This window comes from Mastigoproctus giganteus, chromosome 2, assembly GCF_048544385.1.
Source record: "Mastigoproctus giganteus isolate SK-2022 chromosome 2, ASM4854438v1, whole genome shotgun sequence".
In the NCBI taxonomy this organism is placed as follows: domain Eukaryota; kingdom Metazoa; phylum Arthropoda; class Arachnida; order Uropygi; family Thelyphonidae; genus Mastigoproctus; species Mastigoproctus giganteus.
The window spans coordinates 26,966,684-26,994,438 of record NC_143576.1 but is presented as its reverse complement, the minus strand read 5'-3'; the positions used below and the strand labels follow the sequence as shown (position 1 = coordinate 26,994,438).

Sequence of the window (27,755 nt, the reverse complement as noted above, 5' to 3'; positions counted from 1 at the left end):
GATAACAAAAGTTTCTTGCATATGTTGACAAGGCTGGCAGAGATATGCCTGCTTGGTTCAATCCAAATATGCAATCCACATTCTTTATTACTGGATATGGCTAGTTTTTAAATAAACTAAATTCCTTGGGGACCAGTGAACGCACCGTGTGTGTTTGTGGAACACGAGAGGACTGGGAACACGTCTTGTTTAACTGCCACGCGTATCAAGACCTGAGAGAAGGTTACGTGATTAATCTTCAGTCGTTGATACCAGGATGTGAGGCATGCTTTCTTGCAACTAAGGAAACTTTTTTTGGAGTTTAAAACTTTTGCCTTTAAGGTTTTTCGAAGAAGAAGATATGTACTTCTGCAATTCTAGTAAACATAGAATGATTAGGCTAAAGAGTAATGACTGACATAGGTCTGAATACGTAAGAATGTTGGAGGCCAATGGCGGAATACGTATCAATTGGCCTCTAGCTATGGGAAGGGAAGTCTTAATTGATTAATAGTCACACAAATCTTATGATCACTAGGCATAGGATGTGCAGTACCGTTGAATAATATCATTTTTGGCATCTGGAAGGCAGAGGAAAGTTATCACTCTAAGCATCTCTTGGGGTGCTGGGTACTGTGATCGTCTGGACTGGGCAGCTCCTCGTGCTATTCGTCTCAATATCTCCTTGTGGTGCTGGGTGCGGTTCTTGCCGGATTGGGCAGCTCCTTGTGCTGTTCAGTTCTGGACTGCCAAAACGTGCGGATGGACTGCAGTTGTTATTTTTGCGAGAATGAGCCAGACAAACTTCAGACATTGTTGCGTACTTTTAAATGGCTGTACCTCATTTTCTGCACGATGGTGTAAATTGTATCTATAAGATTGTAAGTACGGTATTGTAATATACAGCAGGATGCCACAATTTGGCAGGGAACGCCTTGTACAATAAATAAAAAAAAGTGTTGCTAACCAGGAACTCTCAGATGCACTGGTTGGCAAAGCAACATCTGCTCCATGTTCTTGACATTGCAACAACAGAAAAATACATCACGACCATTTTCTATTCCACAGTATTCTATGCTGCTGAAATCTGGGCATCTGTGGCACCCATTTAAGCGACTGTATACAGCTGAGTTTTGGTTGCTCAAGTGGGTCACCGTTAAACACTATCTACTATCTCAGGCTAGGTCAGTGCATAACATTGATATAGCCCGATCATTTCATGTTCCACATCTCTCAGCACTCACTAACACCAGATGTCTAATTACCACCACCAAATTCCTCATTGGAATGATTTATTCACTAGATTTATAGAAAACGTGTCAATGTCACATTTCACAGCCATCACTTCAGTCACTCCCAAACGTTCCTTCATTCCTTGGATGCTGACCTCACAAAGTTTGCCACAGACAGAACAAGTGCATAGGTGAAAAATACTCCAGCAGGTTGTTGTTGTAGGCGCATCAGCAACTTAGGCCGTACTGCGCCAGATATATATGTTGTAAATTGCGTGTGTTCAATGGTCGATTTTCTGTTTGCTGAAAAAAAAAAAAAACGAGTTTCCGAGAGAAAATACCATACTAACCTCGTCCGAGACCGACTAACTCAGTCACGTTGTGAAAAAGACCCATAAAATTCCTCGCATCATTAAAGGGATTCGAACTCAGGTATTCTTCCAGGTGGTGTAGGCAGGACGGTGATTACACCAACTGTACTACCCACGAGAGCCCTACAGCAGGTCTTCCCTGTCTAAACCTCACTGGGATGGAATGGAACATCTGTGCACCTCCGAACGCTGCTGTATTAATTTTTATGGTTTGTGCAACTATCGTACATGTTGTTGAAACAGTCTTGTGTGATTGTAAATTTCAGAACCATTCACCGTTATGTGAAGTCAAGACTCTAGATGTAAGACTCTCAGATAACTAGGTTTTTTTATTTTAATTTGATTTATTAATTTTAATATATTTGTTTTATTAAGTACTGCTAAATATTTTTAATTTATTACTATTTTTCTTTTGTTAAGCCCCTAGCTTCTAAAGCTGTGGTGGGCATTTATTGCTATGCTGTATAAATATTCCTGTATCAATAAAGATTCTTATTCTTATTATGACAACTTAAACCTCAAAAAGGTCTTAAAAATCATCATGGAAATATTTCAAACTTAACAATAAAATCGTATAATACCTCCAATACAGCCATAATAAAAGAATACTGGTCTTTTTAATATCAACAATGGATGTCCATTATCAACTTCCAGTGCCGTAAGTCAAGACAGTGTACAGTCCAGCCCAATTTTCACAGAGCACTCGAGTCAGAAATCAGTATTCTGGCTAGGACGACCCTGGGATCGCCTAAGCTTCCCCACAGAGGACCCTAGAGAAAAAAATTATTACAAAAGGAGCACGAAGGAAAAATGATTAAAAAAGAAGCACCACCAGGTAGCAGAGGGTTGGAGTGGAGCAGTGGACCCAACAAGTTAAGCCACTGCTCCACTAGGCGAAGTAATAGTAACTGTGGACAGAATTATAGCAGATTGTAAGGGGGGAGGGGATCTTCATCACCTTAGAGATGGAGAAGGTAAAGTTACAAGGCTAAGCTGCCGGGTTTCCATGTTGGCGTCTATGATTTCTGGGGGAATGCCCCTCAGCGTAATGCACTCTTTACTAATTTTCATATAAATGTTCTTCAGAACAAGCGACAAACTAACTTTATATAATTTGACATAAACTTCGCCTTCAGTGCTGTCAACCCATATGCACTTTTACATCTGTCAGTTCTTCCTATCTTATTAATGATGATCTACAGAAGATTCTGTCTTTAACATTTTATCTCATCAGATCCTTATTACGAATCTATATGGCTCCTGGCTCTGAGAATTCTATTTTGTTAAGCTGGACGAACACTTCACAAGGACGAACACTTTCTGATGTACTTTTCACTGCCAGTACTAGCTTTCTTCAGTGGCATGGCAATATTATCTCCTACGCAGATGCTGTTAACTGGTTTGGTACGCCAGACTCTGCAACATCTGCGAGACAGTCTGAAATTACTCTACGTCAGTGATACCTCTTACTTAAAAGATTCTAATCAGATTTAGCATGAATAATCATACTGAATCTGAGCACATTCATATTTCAAATAAAAACTGCCCTTCAAAGCCAGTAAAATTGAGTGACAAGTCTTGGGTTTCACTGTAAAGTCTCATTAAGAGCTTGGAATCATCTTCGAATCCAAATCGAATTTTGGGCCTCATTTTGAAACTCTGATCAAAATTCACCTTCATATTTTGGTTGCTGAAACAAGAACTGCTTCATGTCTTAAGTTTCAACTCTGTTACCATATTTTTCACTTGATGCATTCATTCATCGATGCAGTCTTTATGCTACCTGCATTTGAGCTGAAGTTGCTAAATTTCATTTCCAAAAACTCGGTGCGTTGAAGTACAGAAGAGGACCTCTTAACCGACGCTCCCCTTTCCTCTTTAAAACATATTGTCTGATTCACGGCATACTACAATGTGCCGTTGATCTTGTTGTTGTTGTTGTTGTTGTTGTTGTTGTAGGGTTTTGGATGTACCAGCGACTTAGAGCATATTAAACCGTATATATTATAATATATAATTATGTATGCACAATTATATATTATATTATTATACATAATTATGTATGTAAACTGTGTGTTTCGTGGTCGATTTACCTGCTTTCTGGAAAAAAATCGCAAATTTCTGGAAGAAAATACCATGCAACCCACGCTTGAGACCAACTAACTCAGCCTCATATGAAAAAGCTCGTAAGAATTCCTCACGTCATTGACGGATTCAAACCCGTGCCTTTAACCACCAAGTGTGATAAGACGGTGCTTATATGCACTGTGCTGCCCGGGTGGGTGCAATTTGCTTGGGGATAGGTAGTACAGTACACTTGTCTGTGAATTTTATGTTAATCGTAAGGGCAGTTGTGTGCTCGTTCCAAACCATATTTGCACCAGTAAAATTATTCGATATTGTATTCACAGCGCGTAATTTAATTAAATATTACATCAATTAATGAAATATGGGATAAAAATGAATAAAAGCCGTTATTTCTATGAAAACTAAGTTGAATGCTCTGGAAATACTCGATAAAGATGAATCTCTAAAAAATAAAAAAAATCCTGTTGAATTAGATGTGAGCTAGACAAATAAAGATTGGAAAAAAAATCATATGCAATCTACACTCAAGTGATCACTGATTGTGACCACCTACCTAATAAAACGTTGATTCCCCGTTCGCACGGATAATAGTCGCTGTTCGACTAGGCATCGACTTCACTAGACGTTTGAAAACGTCCACACGGATCTGAAACCATGCTGCTTGCAAGCTTTCCACAGTGTTGGAATACAAGACGGGTGCCTGTCCATCCGCTCTAACTTCCCGTTCCAAAACGCCCCACAGGTGTTCAATTGGATTGAGGCAAGAGATCTGGAGGCCAATCAAGATGGGTGATACTTCTGTGTTCATCAAACCACTCGCACACAGTGCGATCCGATGATACGGAACATTATCGTCTTGGAAGATCGAGGTTCTGTCCAGGAAAAATGCAACATGACAGGGTGCACATGGTCTCCTAAGAGATGGGTGATATCTTCTGTGTTCATCAAACCACTCGCACACAGTGCGATCCGATGATACGGCACATTATCGTTTTGGAAGATCGAGGTTCTGTCCGGGAAAAATGCAACATGGCAGGGTGCACATGGTTTCCTAAGAGCTTCTAGTATTTGGCCAAAACAGGGGAGGGAGAACATTTAATTACCTAAATTACCTGTAGATTGAACAGTGGTGTTGCCAAATTTTGGCAGCAACCACTAAATAAATATATAACAAATTAAAAAACCTCACCAGTGAAACGTTGGTCCAGATGCACCAGGGGTCCTAGTTCTCGCCAGCAATACATGTCCCATATTAACCAACCACTGCCACCTGCCTAGATAGTGGCCCCCATGCACGATGGATCCATGGACTAGTGTTGTTTGCGCCACACACGACGGCGTCGGTCGGCGTGTTGCCCCAGGTATTTGGACTCATCGGACCAGCACACACACACACACACTCGTTTCCAGCCGTCCTCCAGTGTCCAACCAGCGTCTTGTTGACACCACAGCAAATCTAATAACGTTCAAATCTAAATCACGCCTGCATAAACCTCTTTCGGCCTTTTCTATTCCCAGCGCTTACCCCCCCCCCCTTTTATTTGGCCCTAGCCACTGAAATCTCAGGAAACTAGGTGGCAGGGTCTGCCAAAGTAAATATAAATCTCCTAGCTACCTGGCCTGCCTCCACTGGGCAAAGTGTGGAAAAGGTGGGTCCCAATAGGGGACCAACGGCTAAATGGCCAGAAGAACAACGATACACAACACTACACATATACACAGCCCACTCACTTTTAAACCTCTGGCCTTGACAGAGCACTGTCTCACACTCACAATGAAAATTACGCAGAGATGGGGAAACCCCTGGTGCTGTGAAACCCTAAACACACTTTACACGTTACCACAGCATTCGCCGTCGATGATGACGATCAGTGGTCAGGAGAGGGTGTCTCTTGGGTCGCCTGCTGTGGAACCCCATACGTCAGTGTGCGGCGTCGTCATTTGGGATATTGATCTTGCATGCATTCCCCAAATTCTACTGCGATGTCAACTGTCGCACAGTGACCTGCAGTTGAGTCAGCACAATGCGCTGCACCCTTCGCTCACCACGAATATCCACTTTTCGTAATCCTTGAAAGTTCTCTCAGCGGGAAGTGGTTTGACCCGTTCGACACCATTCTTTGTATACACTTTAACCACAGTGGGTCATGAGCAACAGTTTCCTATATGGAATGCCGTTTCCTACATGGAAGCATCCGACGCACGAGCTCCCACAATCACGCCTTTTTGAAACTCCATAACATCTTTACTAAGTCCCATACTTGTTACTTATCACTTTCAATTGCACGGCCAGATGCAAATTACCACTGCTCTAGCGTACGAAGCTATTCGCTTTTTATACTGCGAGCTATGCGGCATAGTCCGTTATTAATGGGGTGGCCATAATTCAGTAAATACTGTACTGAGTGTTATTTTCCAAAAATAACAGTGAAATTTCAAAAGGTTGTTGTTAGGCCATTGTGAAGAGTTACAGAGTTTACCAGCACTGAATATTATGCATTACCTGCATTCAATATGAAATATTATTCAGTGCACTGAGTGTTTAGGCTTTTACTAAATTGCGGTATAAAAAAAAAAAAAAAAAAAAACACGGAAATCTAAAGATTAAAAAAATATATATACAAAAACGACGCCTGTCATTCACACCCTCAAAATCTATTAAAAACGAAATTTTGCGAAATACAGAACTTGAATTGGCATCAATTCACGAAAAAGTGAATTTACAGATTTATACGCTAAAGGACACTGAAATAGGGTGTGTCACCCTATTTCAATGCCTTTGGGGTAAGTGTACTGCATCATGAGAATAAAAGTTCTGTTGGGTGAACAAAGTCAACAGTCGATGCATGGAAAGAGACCATAATATAACGGAGATGGATGCACCACCTCACAAGTTCGGGATGTGCGTCCATCTTCGAGTATATGTATTAAGCGGCAAAGCAACTACCATGAGTCGTCAGTATATTGCGCCCATCTTCACAGTGAGTCTTGTAGGTGGCTTTTCTTAATTTACCTATAGGCGAGTTGTAGCAAGAGTACCGTCCGCGCAGTAGCACTGTGGTTATAATCACCGTCCTCTCCACACCGGGTGGAAAAGGTCCCATTTCAAATCCTGTCAATGAGCATCTTTTATGAGCTTTTTGCACACAGTGGCTGGGCTGCGTTAGTTGGTCTCAGCGTGAATAGCAAGGTTTGAAACTCGAGTTTTTCGTCCAGCAACACAGATAAACAGACCAGAGAACATACTCAATTTATGGACATGGGTAGATGAGCTCGTTATGGAGTGGCCCTAATATGACATTATATATATATATATGAAAGTGATATATATATATTTTTTTTGAGACACCATATATATATATATATATATATATATATATATAGGGTGTCGTGTATATATATATATATATATATATATATTATGTGAGGTAAAAGTTAGGCAAAAGTGATAAAAATAAATAAATATGGTTATGTAGCTATCATTAGAGGCAGCAAATGCACATCCTCCACATGATGCCTAATTATATCTGATAATTAAAATAAATATGATATTTAAAATAAAAACATCAGCCAGTAGTACGGCAATAATGCAGAGCGAAACGAAACGTAAAATAATATAAAATAAACAAACAGGGAAGGGAAAGTAGCGGTAGTAGGACAAAAGGTAGTCGATAATCCCCTGTATAATTTAGTCAATTAAGTCATTAAACCCAATTAATAAAACGATGTAAATTTAAAATAATGCCAATTATACATAATTTAGCGGAACCCCCTCGAAGGTACCATTTCCAAAAGACGTGAAATATCACCAAAAAAAGGGTTAAAGAAACTACCAAAAAACTAAAATATCAAAATAATAGACTGACCATCATGCCCCATATCGACAGAGGACCACGAGGCCAATAATGGTCATGGAATCGCTGCATTTCAATCGTCATACAAATCATCGCAAAGGCGATGATTTTTATGACGATTTTTATTTTTATCACTTTTGCCTAACTTTTACCTCACATAATATAAATTAATGGTAGTAGTGGGTTGTTATGCTAAATAAGCAGCGCCTGTGCCGCCATCTATTTCTTTCCTTTCTATTATATAAGCTGGTTAAGCTTGCATTATGTCAGTGGTGTGGCTCTGATCTAGAGTGCTGTCTGTTCTATAGATTATTTTTCGCTGCATAAGGACCACCGCCATGCAAATCCTTTGCATTGGTTGATCTATCGGAGAATGGAGGTGTGGTTTGGTTCTTCGATATTTCCGCCTTTGCGATGATTTGTATGACGATTGAAATGCAGCGATTCCATGACCATTATTGGCCTCGTGGTCCACTATCGATATGGGGCATGATGGGTCAGTCTATTATTTTGATATTTTAGTTTTTTGGTAGTTTCTTTAACCCTTTTTTTGGTGATATTTCACGTCTTTTGGAAATGGTACCTTCGAGGGGGTTCCGCTAAATTATGTATAATTGGCATTATTTTAAATTTACATCGTTTTATTAATTGGGTTTAATGACTTAATTGACTAAATTATACAGGGGATTATCGACTACCTTTTGTCCTACTACCGCTACTTTCCCTTCCCTGTTTGTTTATTTTATATTATTTTACGTTTCGTTTCGCTCTGCATTATTGCCGTACTACTGGCTGATGTTTTTATTTTAAATATCATATTTATTTTAATTATCAGATATATATATATACGACATAACTTCAGGAATGAGTTCCTCATAGGTAGACAAAAATATTTTATATTAACATAATTCCAGAAATACTTGGTTTCCCAGTTTTGAAGGTCTGTCTATGACACTTAACTGTTCACATCACCTTATAGTAATTGTTCAAAATTTCCACCTTCTGCCTGAATACAGGCCTCACATCGACGTCTCATGGACTCGCGAAGACGATGCCAAATTCCTGGCATGTTTCGTATTGTCTCACAACCTGCCACAATTCGATTGCGGAGAGTTTCCACATCAGCTACCGGAGTCGAATACACCAATGACTTTAAATGGCCCCACAAGAAGAAATCTAGTGGGTTTAAATCAGATTAGCGTGGAGGCCAGGCAGTTGGTTCACTCTCTACTTCAGGAGTCGTAGATCTTGGTCGTCCTCTGTCGGCAGCACGAGGTGTAAAGGTCCCATGTTCACAAAGACGGCGATGGATACTTTCAAAAAAAAAATTCCTGTCTGGACATCTTCATTCTGGGAACCTTTCGTGGTACAAACGACGAGCTTCCAGAGCATTGCCGTCCGCCAAACGTACATAAAGTGCATATCCACTTGCTCCTGATTTGAGTACATGATCGGAATGGAAAACCACCAGATTCTGTCAGTACCTTGTGATGAAGGAAATCACCCGCGGAAGATAAGACATTCCGGTTAATAACTCGGGAACCAAGCATTTCTGAAACTATGTTGATATAAAATATTTTTATTGTCTACATATGAGGAACTCATTCCTGAAGTTATGCCGTGTATTTTTGAGACACCCTGTGACACCACTTTCATTTTTCTTTTTTATACTTTAGAATATAATTTTCTAATAATTTAAAATATGACAATTCATTTAAATTTAGCGGCGCCCAGACGAAAGCACCAAGTCCACATTACGTGAAATATCACTAAAATAGAGACGAAAACAAACTACAACACTTGACCAACAAAATAAATAAATAAAACAGACTGACTATCATGCCCCATCTCGACGGAGAACCATAAAGCCAATAATGGTCAGGGATTTCGAAATGCAATGATTCCCTGAGACCAACTAACTCAACCTCTCTGTGAAGAAAGCATATAAAAATTCCTAGCGTCATTGACGGAATTTGAATTCAGGCCTTTTCCACACGGTTTGGGAAATCGATGGTTATAACTGCCTTGCTCCTGGTGAGGGCTTTAATAAATTCAGAAGAAAATCTTTATGACCATTGTTAGCTATCAGCACTGCGGAAAATATCTCAGATGCTCAGCACTATCTTGCTAACAATGTTAAAATTACAAGCAAAAAAAATTACAAGTTAGTGCAAAGCGTCATTTTAGTTCGTAGTAAATCACCGAAGTAGTTGAAATAGCATCGTTTTGCTACATCTGATATTGTGAATGCCTTCACGAGTTGCCCTAATATTGCACTACCTCGAATGAGCAACGCTTCGCCAGTTTTTAAGACTAATGTTACTTATTCTGGGCAGATACCACCACCCAGACGGCACCGTTTGTAAAATGGTATGGGATAAAAAAAACTCTGTTCTCCACACATCTGTCCTAATAGACCTAGGAAAGCAAAAAAGTAGAAGAAAGCGATAGTAGGAGAGGAAAAAGAAATGTCGTCGAAAGAGAAAAGGGGCAGTTACTCTTCATACTCACTCAATTAGTTCACTCATAAATCCCTCGAATAGACAACGCTTCTCTACTAGAGAAGCGTTGTCTATTCGAGAAGCGTTGTCTCTAGTAGAGAAGCGTTGTCTCGGTAACTAAGGGAAACATCAGGCTCCAGAAGACGCCACTGCGAAGCTTGTTGGCCTCTCATCGGTGGGTAGATAGGTACCCTGGTGACACAATGAGCGACAACCCAGTTATGAAGTATAACTCCACAATATGCGAGATGCCAGACGGTGTGCGACAGTAAAATTACAAGCAAAACAACTGCTAGACTCTGACAGACCCATTAGCATAATTAAGGGGATAAACATTTAAATATCTGCAAAAGTGATGGAACTCTCTCTCTCTCTCTCTCTAACTCTGTTACTTTCATGAAAAGCTTTGCCTTTCTCTCTTATGGAGAAAGGCATACCTTTTCATGAGAAGGTAAGTAGAAGGTCCTCATTATGCAGTGTTAAGATCTCGTTGAAACAACATAATCTAGACTATGTGAGACAAAAAATCCAATGGCAATATTAAAATGTTTATAAAGAATTCACTTATTTGTCTTTAAATTTCAACTAAGCTTTTAACTACACAATTACTTCCAATTACATAACGATTTTATCTTGGCTAACATCATCGGTAATATGAAATAAATTTATTCAAAATAACATAAAAATAACGTGATTGATGGATATCAATTACTATACAAAAACCATAAACATAAATATACAAACAAACATCAATAAAAGCAAAAAAGGAACAGAAAAGTTTTATTAATCGAACGATTAATAAAACTTTTCGAATGAAATTATGTGATCCGGGCTTGTTCTTTTACAAGTTCTAAATAATGAAAAACAGGACTATTATAATTTAAATACTGATTACTAATGCAAAATATGATCCAAAATAAAGTGAATGTGCTAAAAGACCGAGATTCCAAGTTCAAAGTACTGATATAGTCGTTTTCTATATTTTAAACCATTTTTAAATGGATTATGTTATGTAAAACACGTGCACTCCTCAAGATCACAAAAATAATTTATTCTGACAACTTCATACAAACAGACGGTGGTATTGTTTAAATCATTCGAATGAGCCAGATACAGAAATGAGACAGTTGGTGAAATGTTGTCGCAATACGTCCAGAGCTAAACATTGCCGTATGGGTAGTTACTTCGTACTGTTAAAAAGTTCCTTTAAAATCTTCTAAATTCCTGGAGCGACGAAATGGTTATGATTATGATGAGCATTATCACATCATCATTATGTGATTATGCATGCACCACTCTCTAGAGTGAAGTTCTTTTCATGAGAACTTATTCAGTTGCTTCGCGATATATCGTTTATTTTTCTTGGAAGACTGAAGAATTTTGTCAAAGACCCCTTCTACAGACGTGTTGCCAATAACACTTCATCTCCTTCTCGAGTGGTAGCTGTGTCAACACACTGCCAATTTGATGGCTTAGTACTGCTCACTTTGATGGGGCTGTTTACGACATTCATTTTCGTACGCGGCCTAACTGCGTTAATGCCTGGTTCACAAGCACGTTCATATCCCTTCCAGCAGCCGTTGGTTGTTGTAGGGTTTTAGGCGCATCAATAACTTATACCATATTACGCCGTATATAATATGTCTGTAAACTGCATGTGTTCTGTGGTCAATTTGCTGTTTGCCGGAAGAAAAACCTGAGTATCCGGTAGGGGGGGACCATGCTACCCTCGCTTGAGACCGACTAACTCAGCCACTTTGTGAAAAAGACCCATAAAATTCCTCCTGTCATTGACGGGATTCGAACTCAGATCTTTTCCACCCGATGTGGGGAGGACAGTGATTATACCAACTGTGCCACCTACGATAGCAACCAGTATTAGGAGAAAAAATGTGCAAAAATAACAGCTATTCACAGATATTCACTGCGCTTTCAATGTACTTCAACCCAAGAGTATACTAAAAGAAGTAACATACGTGTTTTGCAACATGGCCTGATTCAAGTTAAGTGCATATGCACTGAGTTTCACGCCGCCATTATTTGGGACTACTCTATTTTGGGCCATATTGTACGTACAGTAAATTATGAGTATTAAGTTGAAAAATAGTCATTAGTTTTTTTTTTTTTTTTATAAACTAATTTCATATTAAGCCAAACAATTCAATTTAAAAATGCAGATATCAAATCAACTATGTGGCATACGTCACGTTTTAAATATACTACGTGTATCACTTATTAATAACTTATATACTTATACGTAATTACTTATATTAATTAATTATACGTAATTATTTATATATAAATAATAAATATAAATATTCGTACAAGGGCGGCTCAATAAGTAATGCAAAATTACTCACACAGGCACATGCATAAGGATTGGTTGGATTGGAATTTTTGAATTATATCACACACTGTTGCTGGCCTTTCCAGCAACAGTGTGTGATATAATAGTTCCTGTTCAAACCGGGTAATCAGTCAGTCACATTTAACCATTGAAAATTCCTGCCAGTCTATGACGACCACACAATTGATCAAAATCTCCTTCCCAAAAATGTTTTCACCGGTTTTGGGAGGGTAATTTCGACGTCAACGACAAACCAAGAGCCGGAAGACCAACATCTGTCACAAACGGTGAAAACGAAGAATTCATTAACCAGCTCTGGTGGTTATGACAGGTGCATAACCACCAGACAAGTAATGTACGCTGCTGCGAAAATGTCAAAGGGAAGTGATTTGACCAGCATCAACAGATCGGAGTGGAGTACAGAAAAATCGGTGGCTGCATGTTGCTCACACGAGAAATCATGGCTGCGAGGACAGAGATCTGAAGATCTGGAGAGGTCTGGTGCTGGCGGTCCTACGTGCTTTAAAGTGCTCAAAATGCCATTATTTTTATGAATTTATTGGAAAGTAGAATAACCAGCAACAAAGAAAGATACTGATTGTCACTGGAAAAGCTTAAGCGAGTTTTGAAAAGCATAAGAAACTGAATCGCCAGAACAAGTTTCATTAGGATAACGCAAGGTCGTAAAGAAAAAAGTTGACAATGTCAAGGATCACCCACCTAGGGTGGAGCATAATGCCTCATCCACCCTATAGTGCTGACCTCACCCATCAGTTTTTTTTTTTTTTTTTTATTTATTTTTTTGATAGACTGACGGCATACGTGCGTGATAAGTGTTTGAAGTAATACAGAACTAATTTCTGACATTAAATATTGGTATAAACGTCAACCACCCAATTTTTAACAAAGTTTATTCACTGCCTGGAAAGAGAGCTGGAGAAAATGCAGCGACTGTGGTGCTTCTTACGTTGAGTGATATTTTCACAAAGTTGAAAGACAAATAAATTTATGTATGTGAAGTACGGTTACAATATCTCAGATAATAAAGATTTTATAGCTTCTGGTGCGTTACTTATTGACTCGGCCTTGTAGTTTTGCTTCACTGAAATAAAATAAGCACCTCTCAATGCACAGAATGTAAGGTGTGACGAATTTTGAAGTATGACGTGTGTTTCAGCAAATGGTTTAGAATTCAAGTCCAGAAGAATTAGCAGGCACCAGCTACATTTTACCACTCAAATCGTAAAATGCCACCACATCATATTTCGAGGCAAAATGGAGCCTACGTAATCAGTACAAAACAAATATATAAATTCTGAACCATTTGTTAATAAGCATGCGTAATCAAGGACAAGAAAAATAAATTTCCAGTCTTTTCATGAAATATACCTCTTCGTACATTATTTTATATTCATCTTTTATACTAACGTTCTGCAGACGGTATCTTAGGTTTAAGGGGCCTAACTTTATATTTCTTCTAATTCCCCGGTCCATCCAGAAGAGTTACGCCAAGTGCTGCTCCAGGAAGCAGAAGCAAGACAACAGGCTGAGAGAGAATATCAGGTGATCAGAGGTAGGCAGCTCATTTTTTTTTTTTTTTTTACTAGTGATAATTCCCTAAACAATCACCGAGTAGGTTGCATAAACAGAAAAAAAAAATGACACTGTTCAGTTAGCAGCTATCGCACAGAGGAACTATTATCGTATCTTAAAATTAAATCAATGAATCAAACTCTCCGTTTTCCAAAGGAAATTTATAAAATAAGAAAAAACTTCTTCGTTTAATACATATTCGTTTAATGATTTAATGGTTCAAATTCCTTAATTGTTTCTATACCATCATGTGCAGATTTAGAGAACATTTTCGGAAAAATGCAAATTCTATAATTCAGTATGTATAGAATATTAAATTTTATTGATTTTTTATTTAAAATTGAAATGTAGCTGTACTACATCGTTACAGTGACACAGATAACCAAAATGGCGTTATAATGATGCAGATAATCCATCCCTCATGGTAGTACAGTTAGAAGAATTTCCGTCCTGCCCAACCGGGTAGAAAAGACCTGGGTTCGAGTCCCGTCGATGACGTGAGGAATTTTTATGGGCCTTTTTCACAACGTGGCTGAGTTAGTCGGTCTCAGGCCTGGGTAGCATGGTTTCTCCTAAGGAACTCGGGTTTTTCGTCAAGCAAACAGAAAATCGACCTCAGAACGCAGCAATTTACAGACAATATGCACGGAGCAAATGGCCTTAGTCGCCGATGCTCCTAAATTCCTACTACAACAACAACAACAGATAACTGAACAATACAACCTTGTCACTACAGTACTGTAGTAACAAAATTGTGTCTATTAGTATTAGCAGTGGCAAACGATGCAAGCTTATGCAGAATAAGTAAAAAAAAAAAAAAAATCCAACACCCCGTAGCAAGGAATTTGTTTTGTTTCAAAATCCATGCAGCAGACATAGCTAATACCAACTTCCTGGCCAAGTTTCCACAAAGATTTTTGGGGATTCCTGTTAATGGTTTCAAGAGTAACAGCAAAGGTTTCATCACCTGTGCATTGTAGGCCCTCACTGGCAAGCTTAGAAAACTCCAGGGATGGCCTAGCAAGAATAATGATTCCGGACTGGTGATCTGTAGTGCTTCATGGGCCTCTATGCTAAGGAGCCAAAAGAACAACAGAACCTCACAGCAGCATTAACAACACATCACTCACACTTTCTAGCTTTTACAGTGAACTGTATCTCAAAACAAGAGAACCGATAATGGAGTTGTCGTCAACCATCGGTGCTGCTTGACCTATGTCCACTTTGCCCACCTGTGGATGTCTGAGGATTACCACTACGTGGCTTATCAAAAACACTACAAATGTCTTTAAACGGTCAAGGTAGTTCCCAACAAATCGCTGACAGGGTTTGTTTTTATCAGGATACCTTTGGTGAAATATCTCGCACGCTTCCCTCTAGCTCTTACTCGCTACATGTAAGAGCACCAGTTCTACCTTCTCTTGTGGTGTGCACTCATTTTTCAATATCTACAAAATAAAATTAAAATATAATAATATTTATTAATGTTATTAATAATAACGCAATATACCCTATAAATACGGACGTTTGTGACAACCTGTATAATATGTCTGTAAATTGCGTGAGTTCTGTGGTCGATTTGCTGTTTGCTGGACGTAAAACCCGAGTTTCCGGGAGAAAAGCGATGCTACTGTCGCCTGAGACAAACTAACTTAGCCACGTTGTGAAAAAGACTCATAAAAATTCCTCACATCGTTGACGGAATTCGAACTCAGGTTTTTTCCACCCGGTATGGGGAAAGATGATGATTATATCAGATTTCTACCACGAGAGCCTAACATCTTTATTGCGGCCCATCTTTCGTGGTATAAACCCTTACTTTTCAAACGCAGCTGATAAACCTATAAATAGAGAAAACGGATTAACTTCTACTCTAAGTTCAGTACTGTAAGCAACAAAGAGTAGAAGATATACGTGTTCAATCTGCTACATACCATGAATACCACAAAAAAAAATTATATTAGGGTCCCCTGTAAATGATTACATCTACCCATATTTATTTTGTCTGTAAATTGCAAGTGTTCTCTGGTCGATTTGCCAGTTTGCTGGACGAAAACACCCCAGTTTTGGGGGGAGGGACCTTCCTATCTACGTCTGAGACCGACTAACTCAGCCACGGAGTGAAAAAAACCCACTAAAATTACTCGCGTCATCGACGGAATTCGAACCCGGGCCTTTTCCACCCGGTGTGGGGAGGACGGTGACGATACCACTGTGCTACACACGCAGACCCATGAATACCACAATTGAGTATTTTTGTCTGGTTTCTGTATATATACACACACACTGGCCAAAAAAGAATACGAACCTTTATTCAATATCGTATAGGACCGCCTTTGTTTTTTGATTCTATAAGAGGTTTTGGTCTAATTGTAATCATTCTTCCAGCAAAATATCGCGTAGCTGCGACAAAATTGAAGGAAGGAGACGTCGTTGCAGAATAGCTCGCTCTCTCGCATATCCCACACATTCTCAATAGCATTGAGATCAGGTAAATTTGGCGCCAGGAAAGATGGTGGAAATCCGTGCCACATTCTCCGAACTATTCTTGCCCGATTCTGGCACGATGTGCTGTTGCATTGTCATCCATAAAGTGTCCATCACCTTCGGGATATAATTGCAACATTTCAGGGTGCAGTAGATCTGATACAAAATTCAGGTACTCCTTGGATGACATTCGACCTTCCACGGTATCAACGCCCCAGTCCGTGTCAAACAAAAACTTTCCTCATACCATGATACCACCTCCAGATGCTTGGATTGTATTAACAAGGCAAGCAGACTTCATCGCTTCGTGATGTTCTCGGTACATTCTCCGCCTACCATCAGTGCAAAAGTGTATCGTGATTCGTCTAACATGACTTTCTTCCAATGTTCAATAACGACGTTCTCGGCACCACAGCAAACGGATTTTTCTGTTTTTACTGAAACAAGTGGCTTCTTCATAGGCAGGCGACTCCCAATACCCAATTTCTTCAATTCGCTGCGCATGGCTTTATATGGCATTTAGGGCATTTCTGGGCTTGGTTAGATTTAGACGTAATTTGCTGCACATTGCATGTCCTATTTTTCCGTACAGTCCCCCTTTGAGTACGACGGCTTCGCTCTTGAAATATTGTTTTTCTCCCACATTTACGCCTTTGGGATGTAGAGGAACCGCTTTCTTTCCACTCATTAAAAACCTATGAAACAGATGCTTCTGACGAACCAAAAGTATGGTGGTGCCGTCATGTATGGTGAATCCCTTTACCGGCAAATTCACGGTACAGCTATGGGTTCACCCGTTAGCTCAGTCACGGCAGACATCGCAATGGAGGAACTGGAGAGTCGCGCATTTGCGGGTTTGTCGGATTCTATAGCCTTTTGGTGTCCTACGTGGACGACGTGTTTTTTATAATTCCCCGCGAGTCAGGAGACCGACTTTTGCATCATCTCAACTCTCTGTCACCCTTCCTTCAATTCACTATTGAACTAGAGTCGGACAGATGTTTGGGTTGTTCCTATTTTGTGTTGGCAATAGGGTGCTACGTCTTGTGAAGAGGGCTTGTGCAAACTTGGTAAACTCATAGTAGTAGTGTTCTTCTGTGATGAATAAGTGTTCATTTCCTTGAGGGTTATCTTGGATACGAGTAAACAGGATGCTGCGGAGGTCCTCATAGTGTTGACAGGTATATACTAGATGGTTCCAGTCTTCTATTTCACCACATGCACAGTAGGGGTTGTCAATGATTCCCATGGATGTTAGTTTATGGTTTAGTGATCCGTGTCCAGTGATGAGGTAGGTGGTATAAAGACCAGGAGAAAACCAAGTTGGAGATTTAGGAAATACGGCATTCACATACGGTATAAATTTCTTGGTGATTAGGCCCTTGTCGGTAGCAGTCCATCTGTCCTGCCAGGTCTGAAGTAGTAGAATGGCAATTTTTTTTCTTTTCCTGGCTGATTTCATTCAGGTTATTGATGGAGTGTCCAAGGATACCCCTGGATAGACAGTAGTGGAGGCCCCTTCGAATAACCTCCAGATCAAGCGGAAGGACGCCCGCAAGAACCTGAAGGGCTGGGTTGCTAACTGTGCAGCATGCCCTTGTAATAGTAAGAAGGATGGTGCGCTGGATGGATCCCAGTTTACGTTTGTTGTTGTAAAGAGTTGCCCTGCGAAACCAGACTCCTGATCCATACGTTATGAAGGGAAGGAAGATTAATTTATACAGAATCTTAAGGGTGCGTCGGTTCAATCCCCAATCGCGACCACTCACCCGTGCGATGAGAGCAGTGTAGCTTCTCACTTTCGCGTGGAGGTGTGTAAGATGCGGAGAGAAAGTGAGCTTAGGGTCAAGTACTATTCCCAATAGTTTTAACGTAGAAACTAGCTTGACGGTTTGGCCTTGAAGTTTGATAGTGGGGTTTCTAGTAGGCTGCAGTGATCCCTTCAGGAGAATGGATTGTGTCTTTTGGGGTGAGAGTCTTAGTTTGTGTAGGGCTGCCCAGTTCTGAAGGATTTGAAGTGCCTGGTTTCCTCTGGCTTCCAGAGAAGCTCTGCTGTCAGCCTCAATCGAGATGGTCACATCATCAGCAAAGGCTTGTATAGCTACAGGACCTAGGTCCAGTCCAAGGAGCTCATCCAGGACAATGTTCCACAAAAAAGGACCAAGGACTGAACCCTGGGGGCAACCTCTGTAGATTGACCTGGTAATTCTTCGGTATGTTGAGGAGATTGTAATTTTCCTATTTGATAAGTAGTTTTCGATGCATTTGTATAAATTTAATGGTATATTTGCTTGCCTAAGTCTGCGAAGGATACTTGCCCACCAGAGCCTGTCAAATGCTCCTGCGAAATCTATTGCTATTAGTAGGTAGTATTTGGAGGTAGAAGTTGAGACTGCAGAGATGATCATTTGCAGTGCGTCTTCTGTGCAACGCCCCGGTCGAAATCCAAACTGGAAGTTGGACTGGAGCCCAGCATTGGTGTAATGGTCTTGGAGCCGTACTAGGAGTAGTCGTTCAAACAGTTTACTGACCATGGATAAAAGGGCAATAGGTCTATATGACTCTGGTTGTTGAGGCGGTTTAGACGGATTTTTTATGATCAGTTTTACATTGGCGTTTTTCCATTCTTCTGGGAAAGATCCATGGGACAAGCACTTATTGAAGAGGTCGAGTAGAAACTGGATGTTAATTTGGGCGGTCTTTTTAAGGACTTCAGCTTCAATGAGATCTGGTCCGGGACATTTCCTCTCTTTCATTTTGGTAAGAGCCTGCTGCAGTTCATCGGTGGTAAATTGGTCTTATACAGCATTGTTGAAGTAGATGTTGTTTGCCTGGCATATTTCTTGCTGTTGTACTGTCAGAGGATCAGTATCTGTACCAAAAAGTGTGTCCAGAATATTGGCCATAGACTGCTCCCACGATGTAGTCATAGTGCCGTTTGGTGTGAGAGTGGATTGGATAACTTTGCCCCTCGGGAGCTTGTTGGTGGTGATGCGGTACACCATCCCCCAGGGTTCAGTATTGCCAGTCGTTTTGACGAGTCGTTCCCAAGATGATCTTTTACACTGCCTTATAAGGGAGGTGTAGTCGTTTCTGACTCTTCGATATTCTTCACGGAGGGTGTTGACCTCATTTGGGGGCCAAGAGGTACGAGCTCTCTGAAAGGCTTTTCTTTTGGAGTGTACAATTCGGCGAAGGTGCTCCAGCTCTGGGGACCACCATGGGACGGCGTTAGGCATTGGTCTTTTCTTTCTAATTGATTGATTGCAGGCCTGGATGATGATTTCTGTTGTGAGCTTTTGATGTTGGTTGGGGTCCAGTGCTGGAAGATCAGAAGAGTTGTGGTTCTGGATCATGGTCTGCATCGTGGAGCAAAAGATTTCCCAATTGGCCTTGTTAACGGCATAGCGACTAATATTGTAGTGAGGTGGTGGAGTTGGATCAATGGATCTTGTGAGTTGAAATGTAATAGCTCTGTGATCTGAGGTGGTCCAGGCCTCATTGACCTGCCACCCAGAGATTTTGCTGGAAATGGATCGTGTAGCTATGGAGATATCTATTGTGGATTCCCACAGAGTGCTGGAATAGGTAGGCAGGTTATTGGGCTTGTTCAGAACCAGGAAGGGAGAAGTGGCCAGGAAATCTTCAAGAAGCTGCCCATTGTGGCACCCAGAGCGATCAGTGGTCAGGCTGTACCAGGTAGGAGAGCGGCAATTTACATCTGCCCCAAGGATAATCTTGCTGTTGGGAAGTGTAGCAAGGACTGTACGTAGATAATTTATTGTTGGAGTGATATCTTGGCCAGGTCTGCAGTAGAGGGAGATGAGGCAGAAGGCTCCCAATGGGCAAATTACATGGGCACACGCCGCCCATGCAGTGCATAGGGAGGAAATCCTTGTAACCATGATGTTAGGGTTACGGACAGCTATGGCAGCCCAGGGCGTGTCTTCATCTGTATGTATGATTTTGAAAGTCAGGGGGTATCCCCTGACTAGCTTTGAATGGGTATATGGCTCCTGTAGAATTAATATGTCAGCATTTTCCTCTTCGGCCCTGATTCTAATCTGGGCACTTACTGAACGGGCTCGCTGGGCGTTTAGTTGGATAAACTTTATGATATTGCTGTTGTATGATTTAGGGCGTGCTGCCATAATCGGTCTTTATTTGTTGGTTCCTCTTAGCTTTTAGATAAACAGGGCACTTACTGTCCCTGAGAGAATGTGCTGCATCGAGCTTTGCTGCTTTGCAATTTGCACAAACTGCATCTGTGGATCTGTTTGGGCAAGAATTATAGTCATGCCCTTTTTGGGCACAGTGCCCACAGGTAGACACGGTTTGCTTGCATGTGTGGGTGGTGTGCCCAAAATGGCAGCATCGGAAGCACTTTGGAACAGGCACGTGCTCCTTGAAGCGGTGACTGCTCCAACCCATAAAGACTCTGTCCTGTAGTTTGAGGATGTTCCATGCCTGTGGAGAAAGCTCCACCACCCAATTGTATAGCTGGGGAGACTTGGAGATAGTGTGATATTTTGGTTTGATGTGTTCCTTGGCATTACTTATGTCAGTTAATTCTTGGAGGTTTCTGTTGAAGAGTTCATCTGTGATGTTCTCTGGAGTGATATCCTTGCCCACATCAAATATACGTATGGATGGGCCTCTCTTTTTAGGGATTTCTGCTGTAAGACCTAGGGTACTGACTGTTGGATTGGTGATGATAGAGTGAGCCTCTTGCTTGGTTGTTGTTTCAATGATTACTCCAACATTTCTTGTTTTTCGGATGGACTTTATTCTTGTGGTTTTAAAGTCCTTGGCCAGTTTCTGGACAACGGTAGTTTTTACTGCTTCGCTACTGTCTATTGTCGAATTTTCCATTGGCTTTATTATGACCAGATGTGGCGTGCTGAGTAGTGTTTTCTTCTTTGTTGATGGTAGTTTTATGCTTGCGGTTGTATCTGGAGTTGTCCTCAGCGCTTGGGCGTAGGATAGGGGGAGCTGTGGCATTTCTTTCCCCCTTCCTTCAAGATAAGCTTCTAGCATAGCTTTCGTTCGCTCATGTTCTACATGAAGATTTACCAGAACATGCTCCATTCGGGACCATACTTCTATGATTTCTCCTCTGACAATGGTAGTGATTTGATTGCTCTGTTCTGCCATTATTGCCTCCAGGTTTAGGCGCAGTGAATGGATTTGTTCTGTTATAGATCCCTCTAGTGACTGTATGGTGTTAGCATCTGTATTCAGTGATGTAGAGTCTTTGGGGTCGTCATTCTGCTCTGGCAGCATGTTAGCTTCTGTGGCGACCCTCGGGGCAGGTTTGCACTGGCATCGGGCACAAACGTAACGCTCTTTAGTTACCTTTGTCATTTTAGATATTAGTGACCGTCCTGAGCAATTTCCGCATAGGGATCGGCTGCAGTCGCCATTGCATATTATTACGTGTTTTACCTTCTTCAGGCAGGCCTGACAGGTGTGTAAAAAATCTTCTGACGACATATTGCTCATAGAGTGATTTTGGTCAGTTGTAGTGCTGTCTCTCTCTCTCTGCGTTGTTTTTTCCAGCACTTGAAATGCCGCTTTTGCATTGGCTGCAGTAGTATCTAGATCGAGCCGTGGAACTTATCTTTGGAATCGCAGATCTTCCAGAACAGCACTCCCCTAGGGTTCTTTTGCAGGGGCCATTACAGTTCAAAAAGACTTGAATATTTTTGCCGCAGCAATCACAAGTTTGTTGGCTTGCGCGACCAGGCATGATGATGATTAATAAAAGGAGGGAGAATTGCCAAAGAACAAATGTTTAAGGTAGCACTACAGTTGGGGCGGAAGGCTTCTGCAATTTTTATTATTTTTGTTTATTTATTATTATTATTATTATTTTATTTTATTTATTTTATTATTTTTTTTTAATTTATTAGAAAATTACTGCAATTTCTATTTAGTTTCTCAAGTTCCTTATTTTTAAAGTGTTCAACTGCTAGGCAATAAAAGCACTTCCTACTATGTGAGGAGCGTTTGTGTTCAGTTATATTTAGCGTTAGCACGACTTTCCCTTCTTTAAGTGCCCCAGCGGGTAGCCGATGTCCGCTGCAGTGAGACGAAGTAAACAGACCACCTGCCGGTTGACCTAATTTAGGCGATCTCTAAAATGCTCCTTGTACTGGAAAGCATTCCGCTGGCTATAATGCTTGGACTGAACAAAATAAGATATGTATTCAAGTTTTTAAATTGAGAATAAAGTTGTTTACCTGATCATTTAGTGGGTACAACTTGCCTCAGGAAAAAGCACACCAGAAACTGGTTCGCTGGATATCAGAAACTCGACAAGATGTTGAGCACAATCCTTTAAACTATTCATTGAACAGGAGCCTGAAAGCATGCGACCGCACCGTGGTAAGCTGGAAAGGGAATCTCCACTAGAGTCGGACAATGCTCTTCCTTTCTAGGATTCCCTTGTTCGGCGCGAGAGCACGCGTTTAAAGACGTCAGTCTATCGCAAGCAAATGTGTGCTGGGCAATTCACTAACTACCAGTCATCACACGCTAGCAGCCAACTTCTCAGCACCGCGTGAACCCTACTAACCCGCGCCTGGACCCACTCCAGTTCTGTGGATGAGATGCGCATTGAGATCGTTAAGGTAAAAGCAAATCTGGCAAAATGCGGCTACTCTACCAGTACCCTAGATAGGTGTGACCTACAAGCCCGTGACCGCGTTGCCAACCCTAGGGCCACACGCAGCGATGACCCCAACCTTGATTTCCTTTATCCCCTACTATCCGAACCTGTCGCAACAACTTTCTAGGGTCTTACGGGCTCACTGGGAGAAGGTGTTTGCAGCTTCCGAGCAGAAGATTGCGGTCCTTCGTTTCGAGGGTTAAGACATCGATTCTCTCCCCCCCTACAGAGCGGCTTGGTGTACCGCATTTTCTGCCGTGACTGCACTGGCTGCTACGTTAATGAAACTGGCAGAAGACTCAAAAATCGCCTCCCTCACCCGAGAAATCAATTCGTTCCGCGGACGTGGAACACTCAGCAATCACTGAACACTTCTGGTCTACCCAGCACGACATCGATGTCGAGATTATCGAATGATCCCGCCACTACCGTCGTCGTGTCTGGCTGGAATCGCTCCACATCTCGTGTTGTAGCGATTCCTTTAACAGGAACAGAGGAGGTTGCATCCATCCCATCACTGAGGCAACCATCCTCCAAAATGACAAACGTTGGCGCACGCAGCATAGCCAAGCGTTGCAGCTACAACGCAAACCTCTACTTCCAACAACCAATTGTTGTCTGCACCTGTATCACACGGTTTTCGCCTCGCATGACACCATAGCTGAGCATATGACATTCTGTATTCTTTGTAATAACGTTTACAACGGAAGGGCGTCCTGCATCCGAAAGCTATTGTGATTTATTACTTTTATCTTATTTTATTTCAACTTGTTCCCAAGTTTATTAAAGAAATTTTTTACTTCAAACCTGTTTTATTTTATCTGTTTTCTCAGCAATACTACATTATTATACACCGGTGTTCAAAGAAAGTGCATCACCTAGGAATTTCACGTTTCTAACCCTTTTTCACGATGGTATGTTACATTAATGACTACCATCTCAAATAGAAATATAAACAAAATATATGCTCTCAAATATAAAAATAATATATGCTCTCAAAATATTCAAAAATGAGTATTTGCAACCTTTATACAACAGTTTTGGTAAACACGACAATTATGGCTGAAACGTTATCAGAATCCCTCAATTTGCTTCAGTTTATCATTTTAAACGGAAAACAAAATGAAAAGTTCGCCAGGTGCAAACTAATATTTACTTTAACCGCCTCTGGCCCTGATGATTGCAGCACACCGTCGAGGCATTGACAAGATAAATTTCTGAAGATAATCAACTGATAGTTCGTGGTTCCAAACACGAATTATGGCCTTCCTGAAGTTCACGAAGGGTCTTTGGTTTCTTTCTGGCAACTGCAGTTTCCACACGATGCCAACAGTTCTCTATAGGATTCGGGTCCGGGCTGTTTCCTGGCCAGCTAAGAGTTGTAATAGACCGTTCTTCCAACCATTTTTTCACCTGTAACAAATGTAAACACATTACTGTCGAACTTTTAATGCAGAAATGAAGCTAAAGTAACTACAGAAGTGCCTACTTACACTTTTCGCCCGATGAGAAGAAGCAGGGTCGTCCTGAAAGATGCAGTTACTTGGCAGGTTGAAATGGTCTCTAATGGTTGGCAGCAATTTGCCTTCCAATATAGCCAGGTATCCGATGGCATTTAGGGAACCTTTTATAAACTGCAGGTGACCTGCTCCGCGATACGAAATGCACCCCCATATCATTTGGCTGGTAGGTAATTTCACTGTAGACACCATACAGTTTGGATGGTATTCTTCACCACGTCTATGGCGAATCGTTTGTCTCCCATCAGAGAGCCATGCAGGTTGAATTTCTTCTCATCCGAGAAATAACTGACTTCCATGGTCATTTGACATGCTCCTTACAACAAATTAATCGGGCCTTTTTCATTTTTTGTGTGAGGAGGGACATCTTCCTTGGACGCGGGCTACAAGTCCATTTCTGAAGAGGCGTCTTCTGACTGTTACTGCACTCCTGCATGTTCTTCCAATTCTCTTTTCAGCTCAGACGAAGAAGCTTTACGGTTTTTAAGGCATAAGCGCTTCAGAACGCGGTCCTGTTTTGGCGTAGAGACTCGTTTGCCTTCGGTTTCTCTTTTCCTATCACCAGAACCAGTATTCTTTAGTTTGGAAAGAAATCTGCTCACTGTAGACTGATTACAAGACACTCTATAAGCAATATGACGGGAAGAATATCCTTCCTCGCGTAAAGGGACAATAGCACTCTTTCTTCGTGGCGTAAACTGCACGTAACTCGCCATCCTGACACAAGCAAGGAATGACTACAACTCTTGCAGAGCGTGCTTATATAGCTGAAAGTAACAGCTGATGCAATATTACGTCATCACCTGCGCGTGTAAATCTTATCTGATGCAATCTGTAAGAAATATTGCCATATACTTACGTTATTCGGACGACAATTACAATTTTAAGGGGTGATGCACTTTCTTTGAACACCAGTGTATATTTGAGAAACCAGTTATTTCTTTCGTTTCTTGAATCGTGGCTCCTACTAAATATGCACCCACGATAACACATTTTTCAAAGTCTGGTAGATCACGCGTTTCCCCCTATTTTGGCTTCAGATTACTGCAGTCGAACAGTTGTGCAATTTTTATGCTCAAATGAGGCAACATCATCCCACGTCACAGTTTTCTTTGCAACTATTTGCATTTCTTCTGTCTGTGACTGTCTTAATACAGAGGTTCGTATTTTTTTGGCCAGTGTGTGTATGATGAGTTTATAAAGCAGTTGGATGCAAAAAAAAAAAAAAAAAAACAACTCTGATATCATCTCGTATTTCTGGATTTTAGTAAGACCTTTGATACGATTCTTCATGCCGACCGGGCTAGCCAGGTGGGTAAAGTGCCTGCCTGGCAACCCAAAGGTCGCGGGTTCGATTCCCGTCTCGAGCTTGGACCCAAGTACTGCAAAAACCTTGGGAGGTGCATTATGGCCACAAAAGCCTATGCGCCAACAATTACCAAAAAAAAAAAAAAAAAAAAGATTCCTCGCGAGAGGTAATTATATAAATTAGAGCAGGTGAAACGACATGGAAACTCCATCGGTAGTTAGGAGTTGCTTGAAGGACAGGAGACAAAGGGTGGTCACATAAATGGATATTCTCCAGATTTGACTAGCGTAGCAAGTGGAATCCTTCAGGGATCAGTGTTTGGACTTACCTTGTTCTTTATGTTCCTAAATGATACTGATGAAGGAACACAGTGGGAACTGGCAAAGTATGCTGATGACTTAAAAATTGGGAAGATGGTTAACGATCAGAATCAAGCTTTGCTGCTTCAAAAGGATTTAGATCGACTACAATACGGTCTGGAAAATGACAGCTAACGTTAAACACTACGAAATACAAGATATTGCCCTTGAGAAACAGAAATCGCTGAGTAAGCGTTGGTGGGGGGGTGAAATGGAGGACTACAACACAGAAAGACATGAAGTTCAACAAACAATTGTAAGCAGGCCGAAAGAACAAATAGTGTTTTATCAGAATTTTGCAAGTAGACAGGTGATTATCTCTCTTTCTCTCTCTCTCTATATATAGAGAGAAAACGAGAGGAATGCACTTGGTATACTGTAATTAGATCTGGAGACGGCACCTAAAGAAAGATATAGAACTTCTAGAGAACGTACAAAGAAGGGTGGCTAGGTTGGAGAAGGAAGCTAAGCATTATCCTTAGGTGGAGGTGTCGTCGATGACGATCAGTCAACATGGACACATAACAGACCGCCTACTCTGTAGGCATAACCACAAGAGTGTCTGCTGGATGGTGTGCGCCCTGGTTGTTTGTTGTTGTTTGTTTGTTTGTTATTTGGTTTTTGGGAGCATTAGCAACTAAGGCCCTGGTTGTAGTCTACCGTTAACCGAAGGATCATGAGCCGTCTATTGTCTCGGACAGCACGTTCCAACCACCGTTCACCTCGACTGTCAACTAGTGGTGGTCTTCCCGTCCTGGCACGTTGGGTGGTTGTGTGTCCCTCTTCGGCGCATTCCCGCAATGCTTTCACTACGGCGGCAAAGCCATCGGGTGCCGAGATGCTAGTCACCGCCTTCCTAGGGCCGAAAATTATTCCCGTTCAAACTCCATCAGGTGTTTCTCTTTCCCCATTGCACGAGTTCCGTACTAAAGAACTTACAAGCACTACCGTGCCGTCACTATATATGCTTCGCTGGTCGCTGACGTCACTTCTGGGTGCTGTGTCATGCGTCCACTTGTGGAGACAGCGGTGGTCATAATGTTTTGGCTTTTGAGTGTAAACTGTCTCTCTGGCTAGTCGACAATGACAGGCTAGCAATTTAAGTAGCAGCTGGATCTTTACCTTCTGGCTGTGAGAAGGGTTTGTTAAGAAAGAATACAGGTTGAACATACAAGTTTTTTTTTTTGGCCGATGTTACAAAAATTTGCATTCCTTGCATCTGTTGACCTTTACTAATACTGAAATAGCAATACCCAAGCACAAAAAGAATGTCTTATGATGTAAGCTTGCAATTGTGTAATTGATATAGTGCGGATACGAAAAAAAAATAGGGCGTACAGAGACACAGTAATCACATACAGCAAAGCAGATAAACCTAATAAAATTTTAAATGGCATATTGTGTTAAAGTCTATAAAATGTTAAATCATTAACTAATAGCCATTG

At 41.1% G+C, this 27,755-nt stretch overlaps 1 protein-coding gene across 1 annotated transcript in view; it reads left to right on the top strand.

Moving 5' to 3' along the window:
- fuss (SKI family transcriptional corepressor fussel) overlaps positions 1-27,755 on the top strand; it is a 224,193-nt gene that overhangs the window by 115,573 nt on the left and 80,865 nt on the right. Inside the window, exon 6 of the mRNA XM_090389915.1 lies at positions 13,871-13,945. Within this exon, the coding sequence (XP_090246041.1) occupies positions 13,871-13,945 (75 nt within the window). The remainder of the gene's footprint in view (positions 1-13,870; positions 13,946-27,755) is intronic.